At 26.6% G+C, this 20000-nt stretch overlaps 2 protein-coding genes across 5 annotated transcripts in view; one reads left to right on the top strand and one right to left on the bottom strand.

Moving 5' to 3' along the window:
* Nucleotides 1-13938, bottom strand: part of LOC124953975 (phosrestin-2-like) — a 41573-nt gene extending 27635 nt beyond the window's left edge. For 2 of the 3 annotated variants that reach the window (XR_007102394.1, XM_047506112.1), the window contains exons 1-3: nt 13445-13937; nt 5108-5210; nt 3384-3616 (exon numbers count right to left, since the gene is read on the bottom strand). Coding sequence is in view for 2 of the 3 variants with exons in the window: in XM_047506112.1 (XP_047362068.1) it covers nt 3384-3616; nt 5108-5191 (317 nt within the window). In the remaining variant the exon portion in view is untranslated. Of the gene's footprint in view, nt 1-3383; nt 3617-5107; nt 5211-13444 lie in introns of all 3 variants that reach the window. The other variant, XM_047506113.1, reaches the window with a different exon arrangement.
* LOC124953978 (14 kDa phosphohistidine phosphatase-like) overlaps nt 1-20000 on the top strand; it is a 52235-nt gene that overhangs the window by 29030 nt on the left and 3205 nt on the right. Inside the window, exon 4 of one of the 2 annotated variants that reach the window (XM_047506116.1) lies at nt 19626-19739. The exons of the other annotated variant lie outside the window; for it this stretch is intronic. Coding sequence (XP_047362072.1) covers nt 19626-19739 — 114 coding nt within the window. The remainder of the gene's footprint in view (nt 1-19625; nt 19740-20000) is intronic. 2 annotated transcript variants of the gene reach the window in all.

The raw sequence follows: 20000 nt of genomic DNA, 5'->3' as shown, positions 1-20000 counted from the left end.
TCTCTCTCTCTTCCCCCCACTCCTTTTAACTCTTGGCAAATGATGACCTTTAGCGAGACTCTCATTTCTATCCCATGTCTGTATATAAGATTTGAGAGTTTCCAGATTTACTAGTGGTATGACTTGATCAACCTTATTTATTCATACACACACACATACACACACACACACACACACACACACACAGAGAGAGAGAGAGAGAGACACCCACTTATACATGGATTGATCTTAATCATAACAATATTATTAATATACTTTAATTCATTAATATCAGTAGATATCGTTGAAACATTTTAACTTGTTAAGTAAATTTTTGAGTTAAAAAAAAAAAGAAAAATAATAATCGACAGAGATTGTCGTAATTTTATCATTTTTTCTTTTTTTTTTTTTTTTGGGGTTTTTTTTCCCCTTTGTCCTTCTTCGAACGAGATTTCATGATAAAAAATAAATATCGTTCCTGTTGCATAAGTAAATGTTATTGAGTAGCATTAATTTTTCAATCGCAAATGCATTTAAAGAGTGTAGTATTATTTTTATGTGCATATTATAAAATGTTACCACCTATACGTTATTTTTACTTCGTTTATTAAATATATGCAATGGTAAAGATTTTTAATTAAAAATATAATAACGTATCGATTAATCTGATTGTATAATATTGTTATTATCGTTATATTCATTATTCTTTCTTAATATATATACATACATATATATATATATATATATATATATATATTAATATAATCAAGTAATTTTATTTATTATTTTTCCCCAAAGTAAAATTTTCTCACAAGTAATCAACTATACTTTAATTAGTCGAGTTAATTAAGTATCTTATGTGTACATATGATTAACGAAAGTAATGTAAGGAATAGAAGGAGAGAGAGAAAGAGAAAACCCATATTAAATACATAGCATACTTACGTATATATACGCTCTCTCTCTCTCTCTCTCTCTCTCTCTCTCTCTCTCTCTCTCTCCCTCCCTCCCTCCCTTTCTCTCTCTCTCTTTGTCTGTCTCAATTTCTCTGCAAATTCTCGAGTTACCTTCGAGAAATATTACGGTTAATTAAATAGAAAATTAATGTTATCTCGTATCCCTTTCTCTAACGATATCCAGATTTTCCGGTATTACCTTGTAAATCGAAAATTTAAGAATTTTCTCCAAGGATTCTTAACGCCGATAGATATTGCAAGATAAGTTAGAAAATACATTCGAAAGCGATCTCTTTGATCAATGTTGGGAGGAGGGGGGAAAAAAAAGAACGAAAAGAAAAGAAAGGATAAATAAATAATACGAAATTGGCATATCTGATAATCAAGAAATGTATTTATGTATGTATATGTAAGTGTAAGATTAGAATATTGGATAATCTCATCTGTCGTCTCGATCGACTCTCTTTGCTTCTTACCAAATGGTTTTCGTCGAAATTTCTTATGAAACTTTGACGTAGATATTACCAATCGAGAAAATGGCTTTACTCGATCTTGTTACATTGATCTTAAAAGGACGATAAGAAGGTACTATTTCTTCTCGAGAAATTCGTTCTCTTGTAATCTTCTTTTATGTGATCTTCTTATCACTATACTCCTTTATATGATATTGTATGTGATGGATTTAACACATACAGTTTCTTTTTTTTTTTTTTCTTTTTTCTTTTTTTAAATTTTTGATTAAAGTATATCATTCGAAAGATTAAGAGAAAAGAAAAAAAGAAACATAATAATTTTCTCCTCGATATACTTGATAAAAAGTTTTTATCAAATTCAACGATTTTCAAGGTTTTTATTAATTTGCGAAACAATTTTTTTTTCTTTCTTTTTTTAAATTTGATATACATAATTCTAAACTAAAGGAACAAAAGATATTATGTAATTTAAAAGATCAATTATACCTTTTTGAAATCATTTATGCGATTGATTTTTATTTAAAATTATTAGAACTACAAGACTTGCATGTAAAACTATAAGCCTGAAAATTTGAAAATATGACAAAGATTTAATTGATATTTAAGATCATCTAGAAACTATTGGACCACCCTATACGTATACATATGACGAATTTAATATATATATATATATATATATATATATATATATATATATCATGTACTACTATGTAAAATGACAATTCGAATGAGTAAATACATTTATCAATAACAGCGAATATCAAATAACATAGAAACAAATAACCGATCGATTGATTGATTAGCTTTAGACAGTCAATATATTATAGATTATATTAAAACCAGAACAAATTTATTATTAATTTATACGTTCTTAATTAAATCGTTCAATAGTATTAAAACATTTCTACTTTCTAAATTGTTCTTTCATTTTAAATAAACTTCTTTTGTTCCTTCTTCTTTTTCTTTTTCTTCGTCATAATCTTATGCTTCTTTCAATGAAAACGATTAAAGAGATGCCGAACTAACTATTTTCATCGACACCTCAGCTCTTTATTTTCGAAACGGAGATTCCCAACTCCTACGTAATATTTTACCAATGATCTTACGTAACGAAGAAAAATACAAGTAGGTATCTTGATACTGTCCAAGGAGAGAAGAAATATTATTCTCGTCTCATTTCGTAAGAAATTTTACGCGTTATTGAAGTTTTCAAAGGGAAAGAAAGATAGAAAGAAACAAAGAGAGAGAGAGAGAGAGAGAGAGAGAGAGAAAGAGAGAGAGAGAGAACAAATAGAAGATTAAATAAGAAAAAGAATAGAAAAAATATATATATATATATGTATATATATATATATAATAAAAGAAAGAGAAAAAATAGAAAAAAAAAGAAAAAGGATCGATAAAGAGTAACGAGATAGCAGTGATATTTTTTATGACGATTTCCGATTACATTGCCACTCTTCTCTCTCACTCATTTTCTCTCTCTCTCTCTCTCTCTCTCTCTCTCTCTCTCTCTCTCTCTAGCCCGTTTCCTTTTTTTCCCCTCTTTCAATACCGTTTGCTTTAACGTTCCATGATAAATTGCACTCGACAAAAATGGCTACGATTACTATTACTACTACTACTATTACTGCCACTACTACTAAGCTCGTAAATTGTTCGACGAAAAGACAGGGATAGAAAGAAAAAAAAAGAGAAAATAGAAAAAGAAAGCGAGAGAGAGAGAGAGAGAGAGAGAGAGGGAGAGAGAGAGAGAGAGAGAAGAACATTTTCAATACGAATGATTCCCCATCGTGATACCCATTCTTTTAGATTTTATCTGTGAATTAAGAGAGAGAGAGAGAGAGAGAGATAGATAGATAGATAGATAGAGAGAGAGAAAGAGAGAGAGAGAGAGAAAAAGTGAAAAAAGGAAAAAAAAAAATAAAAAGATAAAAAGATAAAAGAAAAAGAAAAGATTGACAATCGAGCTTACCTATCAACCTGCTGTATATCCGTCGTCATAGTCGTTGTCGTTATCGTCGTTGTCATCGAAAAATTTTGCGAATGGGATTGTTGTTGTTGTTGTTGTTGCTCTTTGTGTATTCTTTGTTCTTGTTTCTCACATGTTGCAACGAATATCTCATCCTCCTGGCGGAACTCCGACGTTTCACGTTTCTTCTGCATTTGACAGCGTTTCTCTTTGATCTCAGTCGTTTTGAGTTCAGTCTACCAATGAAAACCATAGAAAATTAATGATATAAGAGTGAACGTACGAATAATATTTATATGTATGTATGTACGAATTGTATATCGTTTTTATTGTTGTCATTCTTGTCGTTATTGTTGTTGTTGTTGTTGTTGTTGTTGTTATTATTATTATTATCATTATTATTATTATCATTATTATTATTATTATTATTATTATTATTATTATTATTAGTATTATTATTATTATTATTATTATTATTATTATTATTATTATTATTATTGTTATGGTTATTTTCCAAAACGTTTTTTACATTTTAATTCTCCATGAAAATTCAATTAAAAAAGTAATATCGAATTTTTATTCCAAATTATTTCTTCTTTCTTCCCCCCCCCTCTCTCTCCCTCTCTCTCTCCCTCCCTCTCTCTCTCTCTCTCTCTCCCTCCCTCTCTCTCTCTCTCTCTCTCTCTCTCTCTCTCTCTCTTTTCCTTTTAACTGCAGATTTTGTTTTAATTAAAATTTGATTCGACTGATTTTAATTAAAATAAAATATTTGTGAATTATATGTCGAAAGTAGGTATAGACAAAGTATAGATTTTTATCGTTAGATCACAAGATGATTTACCATCGATATTCGCTATGTTATATTCCGATAAAGACTAACTTGTTAAAAGAAAATAAAAGAAAGTAACTGAATATAAATAATGTTTTTCATAGAAATAGTAAAAACATTAAAATCACTAACAATGAAAGAATCTATGTTTCACGTTCTACGAAATATTTTCATAATAGATCATTTCCTTGATAGATCAATTTTTGTATTATATTGAAGAAGATAAAAGGAATAAGCTTACGCCAAATTTGTAAAAAAATATAAATAAGAAATATTAAAAACAGATATTTCTTATGTCCTCTTAATAAAAAATTTTAATCCTTGTAACAATCTACTCAATAGATATTTATTTCAATATTTTCCAATAGATAATCCCTATAAATTAAATTAATGTACGTTATCTCATTAAATTCAAGAAAATAAAGATAATAAAATTGCTCCGCTTAAGAAAAAAAAAAAAAAGAAAAAAAAAAAGAAAGGAAGAGAGAGAAAAAAAGAAAATAAAAAGAAAAAGAAGGAAAGAGAGAAAATAAGTTAAATAAAAAATCCTTGAAAAACAAGCTCGTCCATGAGATCTAAATCCTTCTTTCTAACTTTATTTTAAAAGCGGACTTCGTTGTTACGAGTAAAGTTTAAAACAGAAAAAAAAAAGAAGTAAAAGAAAACAAGAGAAAAAAAAATATATATATATATATTTATATATACGCACGACATTTTCACAAGATATAAGTTTCTTTTATCTTTTTTTTTCTTTTCTTTTCTTTTCTTTTTTCTTTTCTTTCTTAACAAAAAAAAAAAAAAAAAAAAAAAAAAAATATCTAACAATATTATTATAAAATTATTTATGAAAAAATAAATATCAGGCATATATATACAATAGATTGGAATAATGTCGTACCTTAGTTGAATGTAATTGGACGTCCACGTTATGGGGAACTTCGCCAATTTCCATTTGTACTCGACAGTTCCCGTTCTCAGCCATTTTCTCACTTCTTGGTCCACTTTGAATCACGGAAGTTCGATTAGAGAACGAGAGGAGGATAGAGAAATAGACTGAGAGACACACACACACACATACACATAGAGAGAGAGAGAGAGAGAGAGAGAGAGAGAGAGAGAGAGAGAGAGAGAGAGAGAGAGAGAGAGAGAGAGAGAGAGCACTTAACTTTTCTCCTCTCCTTCGTGATTTCTCTTTCGTAGACAAAAAAAAAAAAAGAAAAAAGAAAGAAAACAGAACACTTTCCAACTTCTTTACTTTTTCTTTTTACTATTTTTTTCTTTCTCCTTCTTTCTTTTTTTTTTCTCTTTCGATCCTCAATTTCGATCACTACCGAGAAATTTTCACGAGTCACTGAAATCTATAACAATCATAATATCCCTAATTTTTTCTTCGCATCATCTTATCCGATCAATGCTTTTACTATTCCACTTAGGTTCTTCTACTTCTATTACTACTACTACTACTACTACTATTACTACTATTACTACTATTACTATTACTATTACTATTACTATTAATACTGCTAAACTTTCAAAGATGTTCATAAACTGCTCGAAGATAATTTTATAAGATGATGTAGAGATTCATATGAGATATAACATGAGATAAGAATTTTTAAAAATTACGATTGGCCATTTATAATATTTCTTGATTCTTCGATGAAGTTCTTCGACGGTAAACTTTTAATCATTTATTATTTGAAAAAAATAACTGCGATACTTGACCAAATGTATCTTTTCAATTTTAACATCGACTACGAATTTATCTATACGAGCCGATAGTTTTTCATTTATTAGACATTTACAATGTTATTAAATGATAAGAAATGAGAAAAATTAATGACGAAGCTTAACGATCGTAAAATTATAATTATAAGGGAAATAAAGATGAGATGATATAGATAGAGATTAATATATTTGCGTTATCTCTAATTTCTTTGTTCCTCGCCGTGAGATTTTTGTTTTTTTGTTTTTTTTTATTATTATTAACGATGATCTACATTTTCCTCTCATTCCTCTCATTAAAATTTTTTTTTTACTTTTCTATCAACATTACATATTTTTTTTTTTTTTTTTTTTTTTTTTTTTGAATGACTATTCGAATCACTCTCGAAATGATTCCTATAATGAATGGATTTCAAATGTTTACGATAAAAATTGAAATCGATCCTAAAATTTGTTATCGTCATATTTGATAATTATATATCACCAAAAAAAAATTTTATATATATATTATCTTATTATATTTATTATATCATATAAATATATATATATATATATATATATATATATATATGTATATTATCTTAACGTGAAATATTATCTTATTGATATTTAATAATTAAGAAAAAATATATATAATATTATATATAATACAATTGACTTGGATTCTAAGCTGGTTAATAGATGATATGATCATTTCATGAATGAATTTATTTTAATAAAGAAATTGAAATTATTTTTCAAGTCTTATCTCGTTATTTAATAATTAATACAAAATATACATATATATTTATATATAATATTTATATAAATATATATGTATATACTTGATTAAAACTCTAAGCTAATCCTAGAAATGATTTTTTTACGAATAAATTTCAAACGCTATCTTGATATATTAATAATCGAATTAAAAAGAAAAAAGAGAAAAGGGAAAAAAGTCCGTTTGAAATTTTTAATAATTTTTTACTTTCGATAAATCGATGTTTGCAAGCTGTAGTCTGAAAGTAATTTCTTTCTAACGATGATAAAAAAAGAAAGAAAAAACGAAAGATAGAAAGAAAAAAAACTTTTCTCGTTGTTGAATTATTTCTTCTTTTTACTTCTTTTTTCTCTCTCTATCTCTCTCTCTCTCCTTTTTTTTTTTTTTTTTTCTTTTTCTCTTACTTCTCACCACATTCAATTCTTTCTTCTGGAATATCGATTTTTAATCCTTTTACTTAGACGTATACATTTAGAAAATGTATAGTAAAAGAACTTGGAAACTTGAAACAATATGGACTTGTTGGTGGAAGAAATCAGTCTGGTGACGCACGAAAAAAAAAAGATAGAAAAAAGTCATGAGTGTCTGGAGACACATATATTTTACTTTTTTCAAACTTTATCCTTCTTTCATCTTTCCTCTTATTACAGTATTAACATTTTTCGAACTTTCAAAAGTTGAAATGTATTAAATAAATTTTTTTAAAAAGTGCAATAAAAAGTATCGAGAGATACAATTTGAAGAAAGGGAAAAGGTCAATGAAAAAAGAACATAATGAATAAATAAATAAACGAATAAATAAATTTACATATAAACTTTTTTTTTTGTTTCTCTATATTTTTTTTTTATTTTTTTTTTTTTTTTTTTTTTTTATTTTTTAATTTCATAAAGGAAAAGTAGAAAAAGTTAAAAATTTCAAAAACTGTAATAATATCATAGCATATCTCTCTATATCTTTTTTTCCATCGTTATAACTATAATTATATTTATCTCGTGCGCGCGCGAGTGAGAGAGAGAGAGAGAGAGAGAGAAAAAGAGAGAGAGAGAGAGAGAGAGAGAGAGAGAGAAAGTTGTTAAAAGGACTCGTTTACGATAGGGAGTCATTAGATGTTTTGAAAAACGTTGCTGAGCGAATCCGTAATTCGATTTCCGGAGGATATAAGAGTCCTTTGAGAGAAGTAAAGTAAGTAGTACGAGTCAGTTAAAGCCAGACTTAAGGTAAAGCCAAGAGACCATCTGACCTGTTCGATTATTATCCTCTTTCTTTCTTTTTCTTTCTCTCTTTTTCTCTATTCTATCTTTCTATTTTTCTCTCTTTTTATCTTTCTATTTCTCTCTTTCTACCTTTAACAAGACAAATTCAAGTTATTCAATCGATTGGATCGATCGTTGTCTTCCATTAAATTTTCTTTTAATGAAGCCATCGATAATTATTGTCAATGAATGAGTAAATTATAGAAAATATCATGTATAATCTTTCAAAAAATTTTTCTTCGCTCGTTATAATAACTTTATCAATTCATTTTTTAAGAAATTAATTACATTAGGATAATTTTGATATCTAAATATGTGAAAATGATCTTTGCACGTTAATACTCTTTCTCTTCTTCTATTTCTGTATCTTCTTGTTCTTTCACGACTATTACTATTTCTATGTTGAACGTATCTATTTTCGTTCATCTCAACGAGATAAAATAGAACTACGAGCTCTTATTATTCCAAACTTTTGAAGATAAGTTCGTAACAAATACTCGCTCGTATGTTTGTATATACATTGATTGTTTACTTTCGTTTAGAACGTCATTTTGAGGTGGTTGGTAATCTTACCAAAAGATACGGTTTGTGCTTACTATGAATAATTTTGATGGATTTAATGGTAGATTTATTTATTTTTCTTTTCTTTTTACTTTTTTATTTTTCTTTTTTTGTTTTTTCTTTTCATTGTGCTATATTAGTAAAATAAAGAAGAAGAAAAAAGAAAAGAAAGGGAATGAAAAGAAATAAAAGAGAAATATTCTTTTAGAACGTAATTTAATTGGTAATATATAGTGAATATTTTTTTTTTTTTTTTTTTTTTTTTTTTTTTTTTTTTTTTTTTTGCATTGTTACTTTAAAACGACAGATTTAACGATTGATTTTTCTTTTTTTTAATTACACCTTGAGAAATAAAAGAAATCAAATTTAAATAAAATTATTTAACATTGATATTTTCCTTTTCTTTCTTCTTTTTTTCTCTCTAATGAATAGATACTTAAATACTTTCGAACAACTCGGCAGATTTAATTATTGATTTCTTTTATTGTAATAATTAAAGAAAAAAAAAAAAAAAAGAATAAAATGTAAATAAAAATTATCGAACAATCTAATAATAATAATAATAATAATAATAATAATAATAATAATAATAATAATAATAGTAATATTCTGATACAAAAATCGAATAAAAAAATATTTTTTTTCATAAGCACATCGAACAATTTGATTGTTTCAACGATCGATTACTTTAAAAAAAAAAAAAAAAAAAAAAAAAAAAAAAAAAAAAAAAAAAAAAAGCGTGTATATATAAACAAAAATTATTTAATTTTCTTTTTCCTTTTTTTTCCCCTTCCTTCAAATACTTTGACAATACTTCGGATGATTGCAAAAGATTTAAAGATATCGATGTTGTTCGTTTTATGAAGGAAGAAAAAAAAAACGAAATAAAAAAAAGAAAAAGAAAAACAAAAAAAAAAAGGAAAATATAAAAATTAAGTATAAAAATTATCGGACGATTTTATCTAAAGCTTCCTATTAGACCATGATTTAGATGCAAGTCAACTATCGATCTATTCTACCGCTTGTGGTTTATACCGCAATGTAATGAAAACTAATCGATCGATTCTCAAGGACGACGTCGACGACGACGACGACGTTTTGATAATGATGCTGGTTTACGGCATGCACATTCCGATAATTACGTTTAATGGTAATGACCGTAGTCATGTAAAGGTGATGATCTCGTTTAAATTAAATTGATCTTAACATTTTTCAAATTGTTCGAATAGTATCCATTTAATTATATCTAACTCCTAATCCCATTTTATTGCCACATTAAACTCTTGTAAAAAAGAAAGAAAAGAAAAGAATAGAAAAAAAAAAAAGAAAAGAAAAAAAAAAAGAAAGGAAAGAACAAAAAGATATATTATTAAACATCGTTTATATTAGTTAGTGTAATTGAAGTAGCAAGTAAATATGTCTCTTTTATATATCTTATCCATTTATCTGCCTATTTCTAATTTAAAATCTTGTAAAAAGAAGCGTATATATATAAACAAAAATTATTTAATTATGTAACAGTTCAAAGAAATTATAAACCAGTCGAGAAAATTAGACGTGCCTGAAGATAAGATAAGCCTGAGTTAACGTTGACTCGTATCCCTTGTAATCGAGAATATTTCGTCACTAACTTTCTACGAGAAAAAGAGAGAGAGAGAGAGAGAGAGAGAGAGAGAGAGAGAGAGAGAGAGAGAGAGAGAGAGAGAGATAAAAATATAAAAAGATTTATGCGATTAAGGAAGAAGAATAAAATGTTCCTTTCTCATTCTCATAAAACAACAGGATAAAAATATATTATCAATACTATCCAAAGGGAATAATATAAAACGTGATAGTTATATTATTTCAATCGTGTTAAAGAATGAATATACGATTATCTCAAAGGATTTTCAATTTTATATTTTTGCTAATTTTACAAAGAAACTTTGTTTTCTTTCTTTCAACGCGTGATAAGCAAGCATTAGTTTATTTCTGTTCACTTCTTCTCTCTCTTTCTCTTTCTTTCTTTCTTTCTTTCTTTCTTTCTTTCTTTTTTTCTTTCTCTTGAAACTCGAAAAATATGCGACGATAGTTTTCAAAGTTTATTTGTTCTTAACTAGGAAGTTTTACGGAAAAGATTTAAAACAAAGAGAAAGCTTTCGAAATAATTATATAATCTAATGTGTGTATTAAGAATTCTTTCGAATATTGAAAATTTTTCTTCCTTTTTTTTTTTTTTTTTTTTTTTTTTTTTTTTTTTTTTTTTTTAGAGTTTTACTAATTCACTCGATTCGCATTTAAATTTCAACGATAACGTTCAATTTTAATGTAAAGATAGAAGAAGAAAGAAAAATACAGGCGAAAAGAGAAAAAGAAAAAAAAGAGAGAGAGAGAGAGAGAGAGAGAGAGAGAGAGAGAGAGATAAGCAGACAGATAGACACAACAAAGAAACAAAAAATAAAAAGAGATAGATAAATAAATAAAGAGAGAGAGAGAGAGAGAGAGAGAGAGAGAGAGAGAGATAGGAAAGAAAATATTATATCTTATAGTTACTCGTATTTGATTTTTTTCTATTCCTTTTTTTTCTTTTCTTTTTTATTTTTTTTTTTTTTTTTGTTATTTTTTTGTATCTTCAGAAAAGATTCACATCTCGTGAAAAGTGTTTCCATTATGACAATGTCGTTTGTTGGACAATTTCATTCTTTATTTTTCTTCTTTTTCTTTCTTTCTTTCTCTCTTTCTTTCTTTTCTTTTCTTTTTTTCTTTATGACTATTACTCTATTGAGAGAAGTTTTCCTTCTCGTTGGTATGTTTTATGAGGTAAAAAACAAAAAAAGATAAGGTTAACGATCTATCTTGTCATAATGGGCTCTTTCTTTTCTCTCTCTCTCTCTCTCTCTCTCTCTCTCTCTCTCTCTCTCTCACTTTTTTTTGTTTTTCTTCTTTCGTTTTTCTTCTTCTTTTGTTTTTCTTTTTTCTTCTCGAAAGAGAAATTTGAATTAGAATTAAAAGGAAGAGATAGAAGAAAAGGTAAAAATAAGCTGAAGGGGGAAAAAAAAAATTAAGGTAATTAAGCGTTTATCGTTACGAGATAATTGTAAGCTAAAACGATAATATCTTTTGAAATTATTCATTCATATCGAATAAAATAACATTTAATATGCACGTATGTTATGTGTACGCGTATGTGCACGCATAATATTGTTCATAAAGTGAATAATATAATCGAATAAAAATTTGAACGAGTCAAGAATATTCGATAAAATAAGTCTTTCCGTTTTTTTTTTTTTTTTTCGTTTTTCTTCTTTCTTTCTTTTTTTCTTTTCTTTCATTTCGTTCTTTTTTTGTTTTTGTTTTGTTTTGTTTCATTTTCTTTTATCTTTTTTTCCCCTCAAAAATTATTGGCAATTCGTTCTCGCGTACAACGTTCTATCGTTGATTGTTTGGGAACACTTGTTGAAGCTCCAACCCTTTCTATTTTGATTTTTATTTTGAAGTAACACGTACTCAAAAATATACGCATATCTGCGTCGTATAAATTATTTTCAAATTCAAAAATCCGTCGAACCTGAAAGAGAGTTTAATTGAAATACCAAACGTAATTATTTCGCGCATACTATTGTATATCTAATACTTGCTATTTTTTTTTTATTTCTCTCTCTCTCTCTCTCTCTCTCTCTCTCTCTCTCTCTTTTTTCTTTTCATATTTTTTTTTCTCTTTCGGTAAAAGAAACTTTACACTTTGCCATTTGTATCGTAATACATAAATTATTCTAAGAAGTTAATAAGTCATATAGAAATTCACGAGGGAAAATAAGCTGATGGGATAAGAACGAAGAAATTTTGATTTGATCTTCTCTATCTCCTATAATCTCTCTTTCTCTCATTTTTTCTCTTTTTCTTTTAAAAAATTAAAAAAAAGAAAAGAAAAGAAAAGAAAAAAAAATACATTCATTATTATTATTCAACGAGGGTATCATGAGCCAAAAGAGAAGATGCAACAATACAAAGATTTTTATCAAAAAATTTCTTTTTCCTATCTCCATAATACAATAAACCGATAGTAATGATAATAAAATATGTTCGTTTAAAGAAAACGAGAGAAATGTTTTAAAGAATGTTAATTAAACGTTGACATTTTTTTTTTTTTCCCTTTGCTATACTTTCTCGCAAGATAATCGCGAACGTTTATTTTTATTATATTATTACTATTATTACTATTACTATTATTATTATTATTATTATTATTATTATTATTATAATTATTATTATTACTATTATTATTATTATTATTATTATATCAATGACAACGACGAGGATAATTATCGCGATATCGTTATTATCATTATTATTATCGTCGTATAGTAATTTAAATCGATATAGGCCATCGTTTAATTATAAATGAATCGGAACCCCCATGAGCCGCTCCTCGATTTGTCTTGCATTCCGACCTACACACTGTTTGCCTGGGCATCGCGTTTTAACGCTGCCAGATCACTGACTCTAAAATACACATGTGTAAACAATTCAAACGAACGTTAGGTCGTAAAACGAGGCAAATCATTGAGTTAAGATTAGAGTTAATTGTCGAAATGCGTTAGGGTTTGACTTGACAGGAAATAGAGAAAACATTTATCTCTGGTGAGAATCGAAATGATAAGGGGGAAAAAAAAAAAAAGAAAAAAAAAGAAGAAAGAGAAGAAGAAAGAAACGAGAAAAAAAAAGAAAAGAAAAGAAAGCAAAATTAGATAAATAAATATATATCAACTCATACGCGCGCGCGCGCACACACATCCACATATATATATATATATATATATATATATATATATATATATATAAAATATATTTATGTATATATATATATATATATAAAATATATTTATGTATATATATGTGTGTGTGTGTGTGTGTGTGTGTGTGCTCGTGCGTGCGTATGTATGTATGTATGTATACCTTAAAAAAAAATTCACAAGATCGACGAAGATAAACTAGTTTCACTTCGAGTATTCTCGTGTTTACTACACATATTTTTATTTTTGTTTCTTTTATTGTTGTTGTTGTTGTTGTTGTTGTTGTTGTTATTATTATTGTTCTATACTTTTAATTTGCAATAATAATTTATAATTTTTATTCGAACGTTAACACGATTCGTTTAATTTCATCGAAATTTTTCTATGTTTATTTTACATTCTTTTATTTTCTTTCATTTTATATTATTTATTTATTATTTATTTTTATATAGGACTCATACGCGTATATTATAATCGCGATTTAACGAAGTAGTTAGGGTCAACGTCGAGTCCGACCAGTACCGTTCCCTAACACGGCTCACCGTCTACTGAATACTCCGACGTCAGGCGTCGCGACGCCTATATCCTATCCCTTTCGCGCGTTTCTCCTTCCACCTCATCGGTATAAACATACAACTGTTTGCCTAACTTACGTATACTGACATTATCTTTCTATTACTATAGCTGTGTTAAAAAAAAAAAAAAAAAAAAAAAAAAAAAAAAAAAAAAAAAAAAAAAAAAATAAAAAAAAAAAAAAATAAACAGTACACATATATATACAGGTATCTATACGTAATTATTATTGAAACTGAAAATTTGCAACGATACATTTTTTTTTTTTAATTTTCTTTTCTTTTGCTTTAAATATATATATATATATAAAAGAAAAAGAAAAAGAAAAAAATTTTAATTATGATACAACAATAATGATTCGAAAAATTCATTTGTACAAATGCAATGCGTAATAAATGATTTATGGATTTGATATCGTCGATCTGATTAATAACATATTAATTATTATAAATAAAATCGTCGTACGTTTTAATATAAATTCGTTAGAATTTTTCGAAACGTATATAATTTTCTTATTAATCGGTTTCTGTGTAATTAGAGGAAAACGTAAGAGAAAAAAGAAATTGAATAAGTTCAAATATCGATCGGGTTGTTCGGTAACAAAAAAGGAAAAAAAAAAGAGAGAGAGAGAGGGAGAGAGAGAGAGAGAGAGAGAGAGAGAATTCCAATAGTAATTTCACTCTTGTCGTTATTAAGTTTTGTTTTTAACCTTTCGAATTATTTGCTAATAAAATTTGCCGATAGAACGGGAGTTAATATCAAAGCATTTACGAAATATATTACCGGTATCCTTTTCGTTTACAATTTCGAAATTTAATCAGTGCAAACCCTTGGTAGGAGTTCGAAGGTAAAATCCTGTAGGGGATTTAGAAAGGAGACAAGGAACTAGTCTAAAGAGTCGAATTAACATTGGATTTAACCTAAGGGATAAAGGGATTAATATTTACTCTAAATTTGTATAATAACGTGACCGGCAAAATGGAGAAACTTGTTCGAATTTATTGTTTGCTTTTTTCTTTCTCTCTCTGTCTCTCTCTCTCTTTTTTGGTTTTTTTGTTTTTTGTTATTTCTCCTTCTTTCTCGTTTTGTTTTTTTTTTCTCTCTCTCTCTCTCTCTCTCTCTTACGACTTTACCATATCGATTCCGATAGGTTTTCTAATCCGTAGAAAATATTTTCACATATATTCCCGATGAAATTTTAAGAAATAGGAAATTTCATAGTTATTGTTTTTATTATTCTCGACCAAGGCAACAAAGCGAAATAAGTTCGTTAAGCTTCCTTTATTTTTCTTTACTTTTTCTTTTCTTTTTTCTTTTCTTTTTTTTTTTTTTTGTTTTGTTTTTTTCTTTACTCTATTCTCACCCCTCGGAGCGAGCTTTCTTCGTCTGATCCCGAAATAAGACGATGAGTAAAAGGAAATTTTTCTTATTCTTTTTTCGACCATGTGAATTTCCAAGTTTTATGGAATGGCCCGGATAAAACCCCGAAGCATTGTCGGCTTCTAATTTCTTGAGTATTATCAAAATACGACCTTTTCACTTGCCCTGAGAATGAAGAAACTTCTTTGCTGATACGCATTTTCCTTCGAAATCGTAAATTACGATAAAAGTAAAAGTATAAGAAACATGGTTATAGTCTAACAAGAATGAAAAACTTGGATTTGTCATTAATCCGTTTTGATCTTACCATACGTTAAAGGAACTCAATATTTTTATAACAATAATTTTATGAAAATAATTTTATAATAATATCAATATAAATGAATTATTATATCCTATGAAATATAATTTATTTAAATAATTATATCATTTTAATTTATATTTTTTATAATGATATTAATATATACGAATTATTATATATTATGAATTATTAATCAGTATTTTAATAATTATAATTATAATTAATATATATAAATATACATATATATATATATATATATATATATATACCTATAGTTATATATCTTGTATATTACTATATTTTCAAATATTCATTATACAAAAGAATAGAGAGAGGGAGAGAAGGGGGAGGGAGAATTGGAAAAGCGCTAAGAAAAAATTATATGAAATAAAGATTGCATTTATCTTACATATAAATAAAAGAGAGAAATATAAAGATAAAAGCAGGATCGCATTTATATTTTTTGAAGGCCTTGGGCGGTACATCATTATGATGGTTCAAAAGAACAAGTCTATTTCAGTTAATCAAATTCATACTCATTTCTTTTTCCATGTTTCTCTTTCAATTTATCGAAGATAAAAGTCGACATTTTCTCGATAATTCATTTTGACAAAATGAAAAGGGAAAAAGAAAAAAGAAAAATAACACAACATCATGTATGGTATACACATATTTGCATTAAAAGAAAACAAAGCAAAAAAGAAAAAAGGCGTATAAAAATAAATCAGTTTCAATCTAAATTAAAAACGAAGGAACGAGTGAACGAACAAAAATAATAATAATAATAATAATAATAATAATAATAATAATAATAATAATAATAATAATAATAATTTCTTTTTTATTTGGCTTTGAATTTTAGCTAACATACTGAGCTGCTTTTTACATTGTTTTTTTCTGAAAAAAAAGAGAGAGAGAGAGAGAGAGAGAGAGATATCAACCAAGAACTTTTATGATTAAGTGTGAAACTACAACGTAACGTTACGATTTCTTACAAATATATAATAAAAATGAAAAAAGAAAAAGAGAAAAGGTCAATGAAAGAATGAAATAAGTGAGAAGAGTAACGAAAAAAAGAAAAAAAGGGAAGGACTGGAGGCAAAAGGATGAAAGGAGGAATGGAAGAAAAAGAAATAAAAAGATTAGGAGACGACCTTGAAAAATATTTGAGATACCTTGAACGATACCCCATAATAATAATAGAATCTTACGAGAAATATGTTGGTTTCGAATAGAAATTGCGAGTGTACGATGACGATGGTGAACGATCGATAACCACTCGTACACACGATTATGTATACATATATATACATAAATACATATGTACCTATCCTATATATCTGTATATATGTTCGATACTGATATCGAAATGAAAGTGGTTGCATTATATTGCCTGTAAAGTTTAAACGTTCGGATGGTATATTAAAAATTGAATTTAAGAAATTCAATTCATTGTAAACTTGTTGTAAACTCGTTTTATAAAAAAGAAAAGAAATATTGATTATTTTGAATGATGATTATTCGATAAGCCATTTAATTTTTTTTTTTTTTTTTTTTTTTTTTTTTTATAGAAATCTTTTGCTTTAGTTAGATATTCTTCTATATCGATTGGTATATGTATGTATAATATATGTACTTTTGAAATGGATTAAATATAGATTAGATATAGAATTAGAGAGTTCGCTCGCAAAACTCTTATCATTTTTTTTTATTCCATTTCTTTTTCGATTTTTTTCTTTTTCCCCTTTTTTTTTTATTTTTCGAATAAAGACAAAACGGGGCAATAAATGTATATATGTTATTTATCGCAGTTCAACGTATTCATATGTATAGATTAGATCAATTTAGAATTCGGCCCTATGAATAACTTCTTTTTTATTCTGTCTTTTCATTAATTTAAATAAAGACAAAGAGGAACGAACATATATATATATGTGTGTGTGTGTGTGTGTAAAAGAAAAATATGAGACTATTTTTCTCTGGTGTTTCAGTAAAGCCGACGTACGAATTTCAACCAATGCGATATCTCCTCACGTTGAATTTTTTGCGAAATTTTATTTTCTTAAAAATTTCTACGTCAATCTTCGTTCCATCTTCCTTTCTACGTTTCTTTCTTTCTTGTTTATTTTCTTTCTCTTTCTCTCTCATTCTCATTCTATCTAACTTTTTTCTCTCTCTCTCTTTCTCTCATACATACATACATACATACATTACATATACATATATATATATATGTGTGTGTAATATATGTATGTACGTATGTATATATGTACAAGTTTTACAAAGGAAAGGAAACGAACAAACTTTGTTGATTTTCCTAAAATGACATTGTTATTAAAAATTTTATTAAACAATAATGTAAGCATGACTTTTTCCGACATTTATCTTTGTGTTCATACATACTATATTTGACTCCATAACATCAAAAAAAAAACATCAAGAGAGAGAGAGAGAGAGAGAGAAAGAGAGTAATTAAATCGAAAGGAATCATCGTAATATTACGTTGCTTTAGAATGAAAAAAATAGAAATAGAGATAGACATAGAGATAAAGTTTTCCTCGTTTATTTCACGAAATGATTCAACGATGTGACCCAACCTTGACCGTCCATTTTCATTTGCATACATACGAAAAAATATTCACGCGTAGAAGAACTCTAAACATACGAATTTTCTAAAAATGAATTTTTCCTAAAAGCCAAACATATGTGTTCCTTCTTCTTGTATTTAAATCTATTATCATTCTTCTCTATAAAAAACTTTTTAGTACAATTTACTTTTCATAAAGTAAAATATAATCATTTCGTTGTAATACTTTAATGTATTATCGTGCAGTTGATTATTTTGAAAATTGAGTTATTCTTATTTTTCTTGTTTTTGTTTTATAAATAATTAAGAAAAAAAAAAAATATATATATATATATATATTTATTCATTGCTATTTCGATCTATATTATAAAAAATAATAATATATCTAAAAAAAATTATATATGTATATATATATATATATTAATTAATTAATTTTTGTAATTCTATCTATTTTATTTTGTTCTTTTAACGAGGTAACAAAGTATTGTTGTATTACGATAAAGTGTAACATTTTTCTTTATATATATATAAGAAAGAATAAAAACAAAAACGAAGGAGATTCGTTAATAATTTGTCAAGATTCTTTAATGAGGATTCTATTCGTGAAAATCAGATATGTCAATCGATCGATTAATCAAGAATAAATAATGACAATTGATGAAACAGTAATTAATATCATGTCGTTTCTACTCAATGAGATAAGCTCTATAAACAATTATTACGATTTTCAATCTGACACTGTAATCGTAGTCGTTTTACGTGACCGTTTATACATATTACATAAATATATATATATATAAGTATATAAATACATACACGGTTGATCTACGTAATTTTGATAGATTTGTAAACTCTCAATAAGTAATAAGAGAAACATGTGTTATATTATCCGAATGAGATTATGTTATATTATCGGAATGAGATTATGTTAATTATTATTTTATTCTTTTTTTTATTGTTTTTAGTTTAATAAGACTTTTATAAGATCAGCAATTCTTTTCTTCTCATCGTTCTTGTTTTTTGTTTTTCTATAGGAACTCATTTTTTTTTTCTTTTCTTTTTTTTTTGTTTTTTTGTTTCTTTTTTGGATAAATAAATAAATAATAAAGAAATAAACAATATAATGATATTTTCTATTAACAAAAAAAAAAATAAATAAATTGTATTATAAATTGTATATTGAAAGAAATGATGTAATATAGTATTGAAATTTTTGTTATTGTTTTTATCATTTTTAAGACGTTAAAATGTCCATGGGATTTTTTTTTAATGAAATTCGACGTATTTTCTCTCTCTCTCTCTCTCTCTCTCTCGGAGATGTAAATAATATTTTTTCTCTCCTTTTTTTTTTTTTTTTTTTTTCTATTCAAGCACATTAAATATTACTATATCTTCGAGATTATTTTTATGCAAGATAACGCGCATAGAATCGTAAACCACACATCGTTTATATCCGAATATCAGCGGAATATTCTGCGTATTTTAATTTCCACGTTTTTCCAGTTTCCGTCTCGTTTAATCAGAAAGATCGACCGATCGAAGAATCGACCGATGGAATGATCGATCACGAATTCGACGAAAAAAAAAGAAAAAAGAAGGAAAACCAAATCAACCGAGGTATTTCAGGAGATATGACCATTAAAAAAATCATGCGTTGTAACAATTAAAAAAGAGAGAGAAAAAGATCGAGAGAGAGAGAGAGAGAGAGAGAGAGAGAGAGAGAGAGAGAGAAAGAGAGATAGAAAGAGAAAATAAAGGAAAAAATATGCAATTTTAAAATACAATTTTTTCCCTTTTAACGAGATCAAGATATCGTATTGTATATCTCAAATATCCTCTTCTTGTATTATCTCACGCTTTATCGTCTAGGAAGTAACA

Source organism: Vespa velutina, chromosome 13 (assembly GCF_912470025.1).
Source record: "Vespa velutina chromosome 13, iVesVel2.1, whole genome shotgun sequence".
Taxonomy (NCBI): Eukaryota; Metazoa; Arthropoda; class Insecta; order Hymenoptera; family Vespidae; genus Vespa; species Vespa velutina.
The sequence above is the reverse complement of the archived record's forward strand: the minus strand, read 5'-3'. Positions and strand labels throughout refer to the sequence as shown.